This window comes from Athalia rosae, chromosome 1 (genome assembly GCF_917208135.1).
Source record: "Athalia rosae chromosome 1, iyAthRosa1.1, whole genome shotgun sequence".
Classification (NCBI taxonomy): domain Eukaryota; kingdom Metazoa; phylum Arthropoda; class Insecta; order Hymenoptera; family Athaliidae; genus Athalia; species Athalia rosae.
Genome location: NC_064026.1, coordinates 27,569,711 through 27,585,833, shown reverse-complemented (window position 1 = coordinate 27,585,833; position 16,123 = coordinate 27,569,711). Strand labels below are relative to the sequence as shown.

The 16,123-nt window shown below is 36.9% G+C and overlaps 2 protein-coding genes across 3 annotated transcripts; both read right to left on the bottom strand.

The window, feature by feature from the left end:
• Positions 1 to 1,257: 1,257 nt before the first annotated feature.
• LOC105692339 (neurexin-4) lies at positions 1,258 to 11,432 on the bottom strand. Of its 2 annotated transcripts, none has more exons than XM_012411486.3 (10): positions 11,252 to 11,432; positions 10,876 to 10,971; positions 7,606 to 7,802; positions 6,671 to 7,183; positions 6,250 to 6,588; positions 5,688 to 6,165; positions 5,284 to 5,613; positions 4,897 to 5,202; positions 3,849 to 4,475; positions 1,258 to 3,777 (listed from the first exon to the last, which is right to left on the bottom strand). In XM_012411486.3, the coding sequence occupies exons 1-10, from the start codon at positions 11,316 to 11,318 to the stop codon at positions 2,924 to 2,926; spliced, it is 3,807 nt and encodes a 1,268-aa protein (XP_012266909.1). In that variant the 5' UTR covers positions 11,319 to 11,432; the 3' UTR covers positions 1,258 to 2,923. The 2 variants fall into 2 exon arrangements, with proteins under 2 accessions (XP_012266909.1, XP_012266899.1); XM_012411476.3 differs by lacking the exon at positions 7,606 to 7,802 and adding an exon at positions 8,267 to 8,463 and having other exon boundaries at positions 11,252 to 11,431.
• LOC110117367 (L-aminoadipate-semialdehyde dehydrogenase-phosphopantetheinyl transferase) lies at positions 9,199 to 11,296 on the bottom strand. Its single transcript, XM_020855902.2, has 3 exons — positions 11,252 to 11,296; positions 10,876 to 10,971; positions 9,199 to 10,388 (listed from the first exon to the last, which is right to left on the bottom strand). The coding sequence occupies exon 3, from the start codon at positions 10,211 to 10,213 to the stop codon at positions 9,356 to 9,358; it is 858 nt and encodes a 285-aa protein (XP_020711561.2). The 5' UTR covers positions 10,214 to 10,388; positions 10,876 to 10,971; positions 11,252 to 11,296; the 3' UTR covers positions 9,199 to 9,355.
• Positions 11,433 to 16,123: the final 4,691 nt, after the last annotated feature.

The window sequence follows — 16,123 nt, the reverse complement described above, 5'->3', positions numbered from 1 at the left end:
CGAAATTTACAAACTTTTTTCTAAGGGTTGATAAATGACAGATGACAGTAGTGAATGGCGCGGCGGCGCCATTAACTCTTCGAACTTCGAATCGTCTCCTCCAAGCAACTCGTTGCTCATTTAACGATTCGTTATAACATCGGATTCTGAAGCTTGTCAAAATAATTGGAAAATTCTACCTCACTTATGCATAATGCTGCCTAATTCAAAGGATTAAACATGATGATACATTGGATTAATTAGTGGAAACGTTAGTGAAAGCCTGGTACCAGTGCGCACTTCTACGCGGCCTCTGATTGGTCCGATATCATCCAGTCCAAAGCCTTTGCGCAGCTACCTCGTCAACTTTGAATCTTCTACCTTGCTCAAAGTAACTCTCTTCTCGTTTGATTACACGTTATAATATCGGATTCTGAGACTTGTGATATTCAGTGCGTATGAATATCCGGAAGCATTCGTACCGGATCTCGGTCTTTCCTACGAAGCACAACGGTGAGCTGTTATTTTATCCCCTTTTTTGAATTTTCCCAGACGGAATTTCGTGCTGCATAGCGCTCGGGTGCCTCCGGTTCGACTCGTTATTCGTTCCCGCGTTCGAACCACTTCATGAAGAATGAATTATCGTGTCTCCTTGATATTTCAGTTTGGGATAGACAGATAAGGGATCAAGTGGAGGTAAAACTTTAATTTTTTCATCTCTTGCTTGTCGATTAGAATGCCGGGGTGTGCTTTTGTCGAAAATACGATTCATGAAAGTACGATTTACATTCTGATTTCTATTTGATTCGGTACTGCAATACTATAGCGCGAGGACGAGGAATCGCATGATCCATGTTTGCATGTTTTATATACTGTATTCGTTTAGATCAGATGGGTCTTGAAATTTTTCATAAAGCCATAACTAGCATGACTGGCCATCTTGCAAGACGCTTTGAAAACTTGACTGATTTTGATGGTGCGAACATGTAGTGCGAGATTTTCTTTCAGGGATTCAAAATGAAATAAAAACCCAAGTTTCGTCACTGCTACTCATATGCGCCAACGCTCCATACGCTTTAAACTCAAATACCGAAAAATTGTAAGGAATCAAGTATTATCGCACCTTTTAGTGAAAGACTGTGTGTATATTCAGTGTGAACAAATTTCTTGAGTTGTTCATTTCAATGCTGATGCCGTACATCCGAAATGATGATAAGATGAAAATGAACTTTCGGATATTTATTTCATGGAAAAATCTAGTAGAATGACACGTTCATATTTTGATTATAAAGTTTTATTCTTACAAAATTCATCAGGCGATTAACTGATTTAGATTTCTACAAAACTGGTATTACATGTTCATTCACTGCCACTAAAAGCTCTAATTTACATGCAACATGTTATACTAATCACAGTCTCTAACCAATGTTTTATTTTATGGTAGTCCTACTGATTAATAAATCATCTTGCTACTTTTTATTTCGATTCGTCAATACTTTTTTTTACTGCGATGTTGCACATAGGGATTCATGGCTTTTAAATTAAAGAATTTGTGAATAATAAGTGAAATCTAATTAATAGTGTTCAAAATTTCTAAATGTTGTGGTATTTGAAAAACATTCCTATGCTAGCACCCTGTTATTTAATGTGAAGGCACAGCTAGGAAGTTGAGTGATAAATATTAGGCGCATTTATATTGTAATGCTAGAATATCTGAATCTTGGACTAGGCTCTAATGGAAAATAATAAATTACCAACATCATTGATAAACTACTTGAATACCGGTGAAAAAGTTGAGTTGCACTGTACAACTTGATGTTGCAGCGCTCAGTTTTTACAGTTAGGCATATGGATGAAAATAAAAGACGTTTGATGTGTTTTTTTGGTTTGGAATGTATCGGAATTGTATACATTAAAATTTATTTTTGCAATCATATCGCAAATATAGACTATAAGTAAAGGTGGTGGCTCAGTTTTCAATAATGTAAATGGTAATGTCAATGCATCTGCAAGTTGCGTTTCTTGAAAGTAATAGTGATTTTTTGATTCTATAGCGATATCTGACAAATCTTGAACCACAGCCTAGAATTAAAATTCGCTATTTTGATATCCTGTCAGGGTAAAACATATACATATACACAACGAAAATCGAGTTAGTTACAGAAGAGAGTAGCCAAAAATTATCGGTAAGGATTCAACACCAAAGGTGATACAGAATTGCAGGGTAATAATTATTTGCGTAGGCAATAAGATTAGCAAAATAAAATAATAAAATAATTGCAAAAATATCAAATAAAATTATAAATAAAAAAATTAAAGTCGCTAAATGCACGTTGGACGGTAATCATTACAACTAGTACAGATCCACATGAAGGAAGCAAAGATCAATATGAAATCAAGTACTTGTTAGTGATAAAAATATTTGTACATCGATCGAGATTCGAAGTCTCACATTTTTCATTTAGTTTTTATCTCAACGGTGAGATAAAATTTGTGAGTATTAAAAAATTAGGCTCATACTACGAAATGGGAATATATTAATAAATGGATTTATAAAACTAACAGTCTAATCTAAATCATTGATAATCAAAGGTATCTAACTTATAAATTCTGTTTGGATATTTTGGCTGAATCAAAATCCTGAGTTTGAGAGAAATCCATTCCTCAGGAGCATGTACAACTTGGGTCGGTCGTACTTTGATGGTACAGAACTGTGGAGTTTGAAATTGAATAGCTGATTTTTGATTCTCAAATCCTTTCGAAGGTAATATAAAATGTGTAGGACTGAGTCCACCGGTCGTATCAGCAGATAGGACCTACTTGGCTATGAAAACTAGAAATTCTACGAATCAGAACAAATCTGATTAATTCACTTCTGTAAAAAACGATTCTGCTTCAATTTTCTCCCAGGCAATGAATGATTTCAGTGAGATAATGTCTCGATCTAAATGAACCATTCTTTTTTCTTTTGTACCTGGTGCCCGGTTGTAGAATGAACCACTGCGGAGTCCGGATCTAAAGCTATTTCCGCACCCTTATCTTCCTGCGTCAAATATTCTCCCTTATGTCTAGCCATGTACCTTCCAATTAGCATCCCCATTATTATCAAAGCTATCAATATGACAGCTAATACACTGCCTAAAATAGCTGTATCAGTTTCGTTATATGCTGCTCTCAGTTTGTCTTCATCCACTTGTGGTGGTGGACGAGTTTCTACTATGTTAGGAGGATGAGTGAACGGTTCAACTCCGCAAAAATCTTCCGTGAGCTGACTACCTAGAGACCTTACGTTAGCTGGTCCGCTTTCTTGGAATAATAGTTTAAGTGGGTAAATGTCGTCAAATTCAACTCTTGATATACAGCCTGCAAATCCTTCCGTCATAGATTCATTTTTTCCAATGTACATGTATTGGATGTTGTTGAACTGGGCATCTGCAGAAGCTTTTATATCGAAATTGAATAATTTTGGTTCGTAATTATCAACCTGCATAACCAGAGTTGCTCCAGAATTTCTTCTGCTTATCCTAACATCGTGATATTGACCTAAGCCAAAATGCTTGTCGGGGAATATCACCTCTTGTCTTTCGAAACCAAAGTCAAAAACTACACGCAAATGACCGCTGTTCGATACCATTATAGTCATGTATTCACCAGAAATATTAGAAAATAGACCCAACAAAAAACCCTTTGGATTTGTTGTTGTAAATCCAACGCGAATTTTCTCTACAATAGTAGAACGCCAGCTACCCATGAAGTCGTATTTTATCATGGAGCTTTGTCGTAAATTCACACCAATTTCTGCAAAATAAATGTTACTTTATTTTCGTCCAATATTGACTGTAAATTCAGTAAAAATTTAGTATCCTTACCATCCGCACAAATTGGACCCTTAAACGCTGTCCAACGGCAGTCGCAGGTGTATCCGTCAAATCTTTCCAGGCAAGTACCATTGTTGAGACAAGGGTTGCTTTCGCATCTCCCCACACAGTCAGTGCTCACTCCATATAATCCTCTTCGTGCATGGCTTCTGATATCTTGTAGTTTACCATTCAGTAATAGGGATCTTATACATCCAACGTAACCATCTCTATAATCTGTTGTTGCACCGATAACAAGATCAGATGTCAGGTGTAGAGCTCTCACTGGACCAGGTGGTTCCCTAACTTCATTTTTGAGAGCTCCATCGATGACAATTCTTGCTTCTTTGCGATTTCTTTCAACAGAAACAGAGTGCCAACGATTATTAGCTAGGCTGTAAGACGTTTGAACGCTGACTGCTAGTGGACCACCGCCTGCTTGGTATTGAAAATGAATTTGATTTCCTCCGTTTATAGATACTTTGATGTAATCTGTTGGTCCTTTGGAATGGATGATTACTGCATCGTGAATAGTTGTTTTGAATTCAAAATAGATATCTCCGCTGTGACCAATGTCAAATGTCGGAAGATTGATCGTAGCATCAACGACACGGAACGTTACTACATTCTTGAATAGATCTGAAACAAAATTAGTCTAATGTTGGTGGGAGAAAAGATGATTGAAATTTGGAACTCTTAAAGGTTTATGGTTTTCTCAATGGTGAACTTGTTTATTCTATGGGTAAGGATTTTGATGACCTACGTAGATTTTTCTTCTGCATTACCTCTAGTTCCGTTAAATTTTGAACACATAACATTTTTAATTGATATAGTTATCGATAATAACTACAATTTGGGTCTGCTACGACTATGGTAGCTACCTTTAATCTATCAATTTTGTACACATTATCCACTAGCTAATCTGCTCACCTGCATGTAACCACGGTAATTCAGTTCCTTACAAATCGATCAGAAAAATATTGGAAGAATATTAGAATATCAGACAGATTATTATTCTCAGAAGTGAGAAAAGTCTAAATTGGAAAAATTCGAAGCTCACCATCTCCTTCGCAGATGAGAGGACCCAACGTATATCTTCCTTCTTTTTCGTCTAGCGGTGTTCCCGTGTCTCCAAAACGTAATTGTTTAACGGGCAGATGCTGCTTATCAGTAATGTCCCCACCATCTTCCTGCCAACCCTCGAAACCAGCATCGCAGTTACACCATTTTGTCGGGTCCACACAGGTCCCTAGAACTCCACATTCACATTTACGTGAACCTGGTAGCGCACCACCCCAGTAGTCCATACGTTGATTTCCTCTGCTCACCCACCACGAACTGGGTCGGAATTCTTCCCCGATTGGTACTGTGAAATGAAACAGAATTTAGAATCAAACCAATCGTAGTTTTATGTGGATTAGACCCTATATTTGGTGTTTAGGCAAACCTGGGGTATTGAACAGCCTGGATTGTTTGCAGGCATAATTAATTCTCTGGGCACAGCTTGTGGAGCGATTCAAAAGAGCTTCGATTTGATCAAAATCAGCATCATAGTTAACATCTTGAATGAAACTACCAGGCTCGTCAAAACCATCAACTGGCGTAGGCTGCTCATTGCTATGTCTGAGTACTGTCATTATTCGGCCATCGGAATAAAATTCACAAGTTACTGGGAATGGGCGTAGAGGTCCGCTTCCGTCAACATCAATTCTGACTTCAGCACGTTGATCGACGGAGTTTGTATTCTTATAAGCTTCACATGAGAGCGGGTTCAATGCTGAAATGTATAAATATAATGTATTCTTCATACAATTTATTAACTCGGTATCAATATAGTTCTACGTTACTTACATGTATGACAAACCGCTCCCGCGTAACCAGTATTGGTACAGTCACAGAAAAACTCATCAGAAGTTTGACGACAGATTCCAGTGTGCTTGCAGGGATTAGGATTACATCGGTCCACCATTTGACAAGCGTCGAATACCACCTCGTTTTTACAGCAGTATTCATCTTCCTTCCAATCTGTAGGTAACTTGTAGTTTCCATCAATACTTATCATCCTCATGCACCCAACAAATCCTCTTGATGTTCCCATTCCAGTTATTCCTCCTCCTATCAAGTATAGAGGTCCGGTTGTCATATCAAGGAGACGCTTGGTCCGCATTGGACGTCCATCGACATTTAAAATCAAACTGTTTTTGCTTATTGTTAGAATGATTGAATGCCATTTTCCATCATTGAATGTTTCTTCAAAATTGTCCAATATCGCATTCGGATATCCTTGTGTTTGAATATCCACTTTGATCTTTCCCTCCTCCAAATAAACCTTAAAGAGCAAATACGAATTAACAAATTTATGATAGACTCATTTGAGGGGTTCTTTGAGCAGTAGAAAATCAGAAGTACTCACTTTTACATATCCTGGAGAGGTGAATTGATGGTATAAAATCATCCCTGTTTGTTCATAGCTTCTGAACGAAAGGGACACGTTCAAGGAATAAACTCCTTCATACCCTTTCAGTCGTGCAAAAGATTGAGGCGTTAAAAATGTGATCGGAATTATTGGAGGCTCTGGGCAACTGTAGATCGTATTCACTTTGTGGTACCTCAGATTTTCACCAGTGATTTCGACTTCTTTGAGCTCATGTATGAAACTAGTTGTGTTGAGGTAAAAGTTTTCTATACAACCCGTGAAATTCTGATTGACTACTAACCCATCTTGCTTATTTGGTACTCCGCCAATGTAAAACTAGAAAAATAATAGGAATAAGCATGAAGAAATGATGATTTCTATCGTTCAAAGATGTTATTAATAGTAAAATTCTACATACGGCTCTGTTCAAGTCAAGCCTGTGAAATTCTCCCTTGATTCTTCCTTTGATCAATACTCGATCAACAGAGAATGAAATTGTTCTTCTGTTTCTAGATATCACAACGTCATGCCACATATTGTCATCCAAAAGACTTCCAACAGATAAACTAGTCATCACACCAGATCCCAAGTCAATGTTCAGCAGCATTCGATTGTCCCGTAATTGTAGAGCTATGAAATCGCCTTGTGTTCCACGGGAATAGACAAGTACTCCATCAGCGTTATTTGTTTTGAAACGGAAACGAAGAGAATGTCTATCGGTTTCAATTGGCTCTCGCAGAAGATCCCAAAGCACAAGGGATGATCCATTAAAAGATAGAACATCTGAGACATAGTCACATCCGTAAAGTTCAATTCTCAGAGATATTCTGTCGCGCCATCTTGTTGGATTTATCCTTATCCACTGTGCAATTATAGGCACTTCGAATTTATTCAGTTTAATAGTGTCTCCATTAACGTTTCCTTTGAACATCTATAATTCAAATTACAGTTTGATTTAATATCCAGATAAAACTCCAAGTTATACAAACGAAGCCTAACAGCCAAGTAACAATACAAAACACAGGAAAAATTTAGTCAGAGATAAAATTGATAACGTATATATTTAAGAAGATTTCAAGTCACTGAAAATTAATATCCTACCACTATAATTCGGATGGTTTTAATTTTCGATAATTATTTGTGCAGTTAACTCCAGTGCAGGTGTATATATGAGAGTTAGTAGTAGTGAGAATGTTAGTTACAAAAGCATTTGAACTTGAAATTTTTATAACACATAGTATATTAAAAACTTCTTAAGAACAATATTGATTCTGACGATACGACGCTACATATGCATTGTCGCGTATAAAATGAACCATCAATTGAATTGTCGCCAATACTCTTTCTCAGTACCTCGTCGACTCCATCCTGGCTTTCATAACTAGTCCAAGCTTGACCATCGTTAGAATATTGGACGATATATTCTGTCACATATTCGTTAGTATGATCACGCCCACGTGTCGCTATGCTGCGAATCTCATATCTGTCACCCAATTCCACAGTCAGGTGTTGATCGTAACTGCTGGTTTCCGGTGACCATGCCGAGTCCCCTGGAATTCCAGGTCCCCGAATCCAAATGTTGAGAGAAAAGAGTAGAAGTGAAGCAGAGAGCAAGAAAAAAAGGTTCAGGTGTATGAGTACAGATGATTATTCTCTTATAATTGTTTTTCAAAATTATTATCTCGCATCTTTCTATTCAAAATAATTGTCCAACAAAAATTGCGCTATATTTTCCTAGTAGGAGTATCGCCATATTCAATTACATAAACTGTATCATAGTCTGAAGATTGAACTAACATGCAGACATATATTACTCATGCATTATTGTTACCACTTACCTCAAGCCTTTTACAAAATTCATTTTCCAATTATAATTCTACAAAACAATTAAATGCTACCCCAATAAAATTAAGATAAATTATTAGCCACGGGTTAGTAACTGTATATTACGTGAAGTTGATTTCGTCTTGTAACGCAGGTACATTGATATTTGTCTTTATCCTCTGAAGATTACCTTAGTGTTGCCATCTTCTTCCTTGTAATCAGCGTAATCAAGACCGTTTGTGCCATAGCTAATTTGGTATTCCATCACATATTCGCTAGAGTGTGGACGTCCTTGGGTTGCGATAGAAGTCAGGTTCATCACTTGTCCCAAGTCGATGATGAGGTATTGGTCAAAGTCTGAGCTGCTAGCTGTCCATGCGTTTCCGCCTATGTCACAATAATACATACGCATGCAAGCAACTCAAACATAATGTAACAACGCGGGTCTATACAATACCTACTCATTTTAGGTAAAACTATTGAATTACTATTTAGAAATTGTTCTAAATATCAAACCCCGCAGTTATTGTTTACTGAGATTTGAATAACTGAAAAAATTATTATTATTTCTATGAATAAATGGAATCGGAGTCAAATTGTTTTGAATTTGAATGATTTGATCAACTTAATGAGCATTGGAATTATAAAAAGTGAGTCCTAATTGAATTTAGTGGAGCATTGTTCCCTTGGTGGCTATTTAAAAATGCGTGCAGATTTGTATAATATAAAAATTAAGGACTTTTTAAATCAGAAAAGAAGTAAAAGTGGCATATTCTAAGAATATTTCTGTGCGTCCTAAGTTGTTTTCTTTTTCGAGGGGATAGTTTATGAAATATGCCACTTATGTAATAAGATTACTCGGAACATCTGGTGTATCATGTTAGGGATCAATAAACTTGTTTACAAAGAATCTACAGACACGAATAGGGAAAACAATTATGTAAAGGATATAAATATTGATTGAGACCCGAATACTGAATCTAATTGTGAGTTTTTCAAGTCTAACTTTGAGTGATTTCAAAAGCAAGAAAATCGTTCGTATAAAGGCATGCATAGAAATTAGCTAATATATTATTTCGTGATATGGAGGAGTTCTGTGTTGGATAATGAGACGACATTGGCTGCATGTTTTCGATAATTTATTCACCCGCTGATTATTTGCTGTACAATTCTGTTTGCTCATTATGATGCAAAGATATTGTTACTGAGATAGTGAGATAGATCAAACCTTTGCCTTTTAACCTCATGATGGTGTATTTCTCTGATAAAGTCATTCAAATTATTTTTTTGATGAAATATTAGCATGTTCAGATTTGGAAAAATATTCTTTACAATATTCAATATCTACGGAATGCAGGGAAACTGAATTTTCCATCAGTTTTTCATAGTTGATTTCCTCAAATTTGATATTGTCTGACTTTGGCGCACATTTATTTTCCTGCAAAGCAACTGCTACGCAATGATTTGAATCTATCAATGATTCCTCAAAAAGCCAGCTTTGTTTGATACCGTCCACATACAACTCAGTATCTTTGATTAAACTGCCCGCTACTAAATCAGAATTGACTTTGAACACAATCCTAGAAAGATCTATAGTTATTCCTTCACCTACTGCTTTTGTGTAGCTTTCTTTTAAAGACCAATGTCTGCAGAACATAGCAACCTTATCAGATTCGGACATAGATTCATTTCCTCTGATTGTTACCCACTCGGAGGGTGAAAAAATTTTACTCATAATTCTGAAATATTCCGATAGATTTTTACCACCGGAATACTCAAGCTTCATCACATCTACTCCTAGCAAAAGGTTATTTCTAACTTCACCGGCAAATACGGTATAGTTTCCCTGATGAGATACATTGAAGTTTAAGCTTTTGTTACCACCTTTCAAATTAGGTCGACCCTTTTCATCCCTGGAAAGTTCAATCTTATCATAGGGTATACCCCCATACTCATTTAAAAATTTACGTATCAGTAATCTACCCACTAGCGATGCTCGTGCATCTTTTTTGAATACAAATCTTCCTATTCTTTCTTTTTCCTCTACTTGTATACATGATATTGATCTAGCAAATTCCGCCTCGCTAGGATTCCATTGATGCCAATTAAATGCCCAGCGTACACCAGATTTTGCCATTTTTATATTCAAGTTTATTCTCGTTTTTATAAGTTCTTGCAAAGTTAATAACGTAAAGGATCATAAAGTCTTTCACTGTAACTTTGGGTCTAGAAATCTAGATTTTCTAAGCTATTTTACATGGGGCTTCTACCAAGGCTTCCTTTTCAAAATCTGGGGACTTCTTAGCATCCACCTGAAGCAAATATACAATGCTAAGTTTACTTTTTTTACTTTGAATCTCATGTAAATCAGTCAGTGGGTGATACACGTGTACAAATGATCCTAGTTATTTCAAACTGTGTAGCTGTGTAATGTGGGACTAATCAACGACTGTAAACAAAATGCAGACGTGCTCTCAAGATTGACGTCAAGGGTGTGCCTATTGAACTGATGTTATTAATAGAATGAAAAGAACATTTATTAAGCTAACATAATTGAAGCATAATATCAAAATTGCTCTCAGGGAAGCTTGATACATCAAATAATGATCAAACAAACCAAAATGAATTACCGATAAACTAGAATGAAAATAAGCAAGGCTATTCAAACTACAAGACAACACAGAAGTTGATATGAAAAAAATTAATGAGTACGTCCCCCAAAATATGTAAATAACATTTTTTAAATGACGCAGATTTTATTTATATTTAAAATTAATTTATAAATATAGTTTCTTTTACCATTGAGTCTTGCATTATTGGCTCCTCGTTCATTCAGGAATGATGTAGCCTTCAGTTGAGCTCTATCAAGTAGTGGTACGTTGCATTCATAGTCCCCTGAAAATGATTGGAAAATTTTTTCATGAGACTGAAACAATTTCGGAAATTTATAAGGAATTGGTAAAAAATGGGAGGAGTGGATGTTTGGTTATAGAAATTTTTGTGGCATTCTGTCACAGTTATTGATACACCTAACGCCATGTTGAGTGCATGTGGGCTTGGTTGGGCGGATTGAGAGTTGTTACACTAGTAACGCTTTCAACGGTAGAAACGTTACAGAATATTTGCAATATTTTATTCAAGAAACGATTTCTTCAAATAGTAAAATAGTACTCACATGCAGCTGTGTTCTCCAGGTATACCAGGGTTAATAAAATAACTAAGTACTTTGTAGAACACATCATAACATTGCTACACAAACTTTTTCGGTTACGCAGGGTTACACCCTATACTGATTAATGAATGATGCACGCAACGCGCGTTTATACTATGATGTAGTCACCAATAGTGACGCACCGTACGCCGTTCCTTGACACTTGCACGATAGTCGAGATTTTATTTCGAGCTATGACATTCGATAATATGCAGTATCAAATTCGTGTTGGTAATGCAGTTCTTGAACAACACCGTCCGTAATGTTGCTAACAATCACCACCAGACTGCGTTACCTTATTTGTTAAATACCGGATCATTTATTTATTGTTAGTTAAAGTTATTAAGGATTAACGCTAGAGATCGCTGCGATATTCAATTCGTAGTTCCTGATGCACGCACCTAATTTCAAAACGTAATGTGTGTGCAATAGAGTCGTAATCCATATACTTGAATGTAATTGACGATTACGGAGATAAAAGTTGATTTTAGAAAAAAATTATGAATAATGGATAAATAATTCTGTAAACATAGTTTGCAATGCTGACTTCGATGTAACCAGAATTTAGGGATGGAAAGGGTAACAACTGGGGAGTATCGGTTGACCCTCTGCATTTCTATTCTCATGCGAATACTCCACCCTTACCATTCCCGTTCCAATTCCCATACCCGTTCTTGGTTTCGGTCTCGATCCTGTTTCAGCCCCGGTCCTCTTTATGGCAGAGGATGAAAATAAATGTGCCAATATCAGCCCAAGGAAAATAAAAAGCATTCTATTCCCTATACTCTGCACCCAGTTTCTACACGGAATATGCGCGAGAAATTTTTTCAAAAATTTTCTCTTCCAGCATTCTACTGCGAGACGCGAATGAATAAAAGAGAAGTGATAATATGTATCATATTTTTCGAAATAAGGAGAAAGAGAAAAAAATTATTTTACAGCCTAATTTGTACCTAAATTGAAAAAACAAATGGTCCCCGCATGGGTTCAATTACTGTATAAGTGGGGTAGAATTAAGAAAAAAATGTATGTATACATATTTCCTCGTATTTTTTCGGACCTTGTCAGCCCTCGATCTGATTTCCCCTTTTTTCCTACCCCTTCGGACTATTTTTTTTTCTTGATTTTTTTGTTGTTGAAGGGAGTGACGGGGTGGGTGGGTATAATTTAAAATTAGGGAACGTCCCGCAAAGACCAAAGAGCCATTTAAAGGGATGGCGATATATCAGAAAACTTGAGCCTTCTCCACTGTGCAACGTGTTCGGGTTGGTTCAACGAATCTGATGGTGGTGGTGGTGGTGGTGGTGGTTGTAGTGGCTGGTAGTCGTAACGTGACCCATGGGATACCATTTTGTAAACTTGAATATAAATTTATGCCGCAACTGATAAATCACTAAACTTTTCCCATTTGGTACTAGGTATATACGCATTTTACGTTGCGCGCACGGTGATCCCGCGACATAAAAAAAATAAATATCATTTTTTATTGTTTTATTTCCATGGTCCACTTTTTATCGTTTCAAACAAAAATGACAACTACGCCGCATGTGCAGCTGCTATGCATGTACGATAATGCATTCGTCCACCTGGTAGCCGTAAATTATAATATCGTACACGTAACATTTACATTTACGTATAATAGTACAATATGGAATGGTTTTCTTCAGAAACCTATCTAAGTTTTTCGCTTAATCTGAATGACTCGTCGATCCTTTGCGCGACCCAATTTTCACCCTTTTTACATGTCTTTCACAGTTCCAAACCGTGTCGAACCCAAGTTTGCTCCGAACGCTCGTAAATCGTCGTCATTCGTAATGGAAAATAGAAGGAGATAAAAAGAAGAAACAAAGAGGAAAATGTATTCATGAACATATGTCCCACATGTTCATTGATAAATCGATTTAACTCGTTGACAGCATCGAAATATTATAATTCTCGGATATAGGTACGTCTTGTATATCATTATGTGTTTTGTGCTCGTCAAACCGAAAGTTTTGCAGTTAGAGGAGATTAACAATATCGTCGTCTCGTCGGGATTTCTGCGGGTATGAGGTATATGTATACACGTATTACACATATATATATGTATATTATGTATGTATGTAACGTACTATACGTTTCGTTCCTATCCGATCTAATTCTCTAGATTGATTATCCAACGTATACGAGAACTACGCCGAGAGTCGCTCCCTCACCTAACACCTATTCGCCCAGCACCGGCTGTAACAGAAACCGCTTCATTTGATTAATACCCGTCTTCAAGCAACTCTGGAGCAACTTTCCGGTACCCTTCGTCTTCCCTCTCACTCCGCCCCTTTCTCTTTCCGTCTTTCTCTCTCAAATTCCCACCCCATTCGAACCATCGCGAGTTTCTCTATCCTTCTTCGTCGCTCGCTCATCTTCCTCGACTTTCTCCGTTCCTTGTCCTCTTCTTTCAACTCCCTTTTACTCCCTTCACTCCACTACCAGCACCCTTATAAACTCGATGCCAAATCCTTCCTTCTCACCCTTTGCTTGTTTATATCCAAAACTCCCCTTTCTCCTCTTTCATCGTTACCGAGGTATCCCTCACCGTGTTTTACTCCTTTATATAAGGTACCTTATACGTTACCTTGCCTCACCGTGCGACGTTTACCTACGTACATACAAGGTATGTATATATATATGTACCAGATATTTATATAGTATATATTCTGTGTACTCATCTCCGTCGTCATCTGTCTCTGGGCTTTAATTAAGATTTGACGAGTGTGTGCTGCTGCTAAAACTGCTACCGCTGCACCAGCAGGCAGGTAGATTGCTGTAATATGTTTGTCTGCATTATTTCCGTACGTATCTTTACGCAGCCTTCGTTCTGAAGCAGTGCGAGAGCCATCGGGTTTGGGGAGGAGGGACGGTGGTGAGTATGAGGTAGTCTGATATTAGAAACTCTAAAGAAAATAGAAATGGTTCGTATAGTTTAATCAACTATGAATCAACTGTAAGAGTGTAACTAGTTCAGAAACTAGTTTGAAATAAGCTAATTCAACGAAGATCAGTTTCAGACGTTCACATAATTCGGTACGTGACGGGAACTATTGGTGAATGGATGTGTTTCGGATCATATACTTTTCATTTTTGCTTACTCATTTCTCTGTAATAGTATACGTGAAGCCAATTTAACTCTTCGGTTGAGTTGAATTAAAAGATATATATAATTTTCCGGCAGATGGCAGACAAACATGTGAATAGATACCCTTATACATAGATATAATATATTTGCAATAATAAATGTGAAATGGAACGTGCATAATCTGATCGAAATTTTTTTACATACAGCAAAGCATAATAAGAATATCAGGGATGAAGGAATCTAAAAGTCCGTCCAAACTTTCCAATCTCCTTCAAACCCTCGTGTGGTTTGACTTCATATATGTATCTATATAATATATACATTCATGTATATATATATGTCTCCCATATATTATATGGGTCAAGTTGAATTGGGTTTGGTTGGGTTCGTTTTTCTTTCCTGATCTCGGCTGTATACCCTCTATGGATCCATCGTCGCATTATGTATATGAATACACGGTAAGCACGTAAGCAATATTACTCGAAATTTCATCAACGAACAATTTGCTTGAAAATAACTATGGTTTACTAATTGATTGACGTAGTTAAAAATTTTGTCGTTGATGCGATCCTTTGTTCGGAACCAAAATTTCAGGATGATGTATTTTTCTTCTCAACGATATCTCTGTCGTCTTTTCTCTTTTTGTTCAATCAATAAAAGTAAACCAGATGCAAAAAATTATGAGAAAAATTTCTAATAATACTTCGCAACATTTTTACTTGGCAATATCATTATCAGGGTAGTGGATGAAAAACAAAATGGTGCTACTTAGTATTATCTTCGATCATTTTTTATCGGATACGCCCAAAGAAATTGATTTAGAAATGATCCGTCTTGTCGAATGACATGTCCTTAAATAGATATTCAATTCTAGCTCTGTACACAACGGTAAATATTACATACGAAAATTCGAAAGGTATATCGGATTGAGTTATGAAATATTAATGTCTGTATATGTATAAGGTACTTATATTAAATCCTCTCAATCTTATAGAATATCGCTCTAGCTGAAGATACACAATTTCCCTCTGCCAGCGACAGAGACAGCTGAAGATATTGAATGTCGGCTTATTCGCGAGGGTTAATTGTATCGTTACTAATCGCCTGCGCCCTCCAAAGATTCTCCAAAGATACGGAGAGGAAGGGGACAGCTCTTCTGCAGGAACGGGCGATTAACGATGGGGATAAATTTCGTCGACTACAATATATATGTGTACCGAGTACAGAAAAAAGACTTTCTTCGTTCTTTCGGTATATAGCCGCAACTATATTCGCTGAAGGGTGCAGTCCAGGAAAAAGTGAAGGACTAACTTATCCCACCCCTAAGATACAAAAAAACGAACAAACAAAAGCACGGAAAAAAGTTCATCGAGAAACGCTTGCCGGTATATACGTACGTACATAGGTATGTATGTATGTACGTATACGTATAATATATATATATCTATATATATATATATATATATATATATATATATATATATATTATATGGGCGGGTGTGTGCAACTAACCCGAAAATCACTAGTACGTTTTTGTTCTTCTTCACCGCGTGCGTTTGGGCTACATTAATCTTGAGACTTCTTCTTCCGTCTTATGCCAGCAGCGCAGCATCAGGCTAAGCTCTCTCACTATCTACCCCTCGCGTATTATGGAACCACACGAAATTCGGCATTTCGCGTTTACTGCCCATCACGATTGGAATTCCAAACGCCGTTCCTTCGAA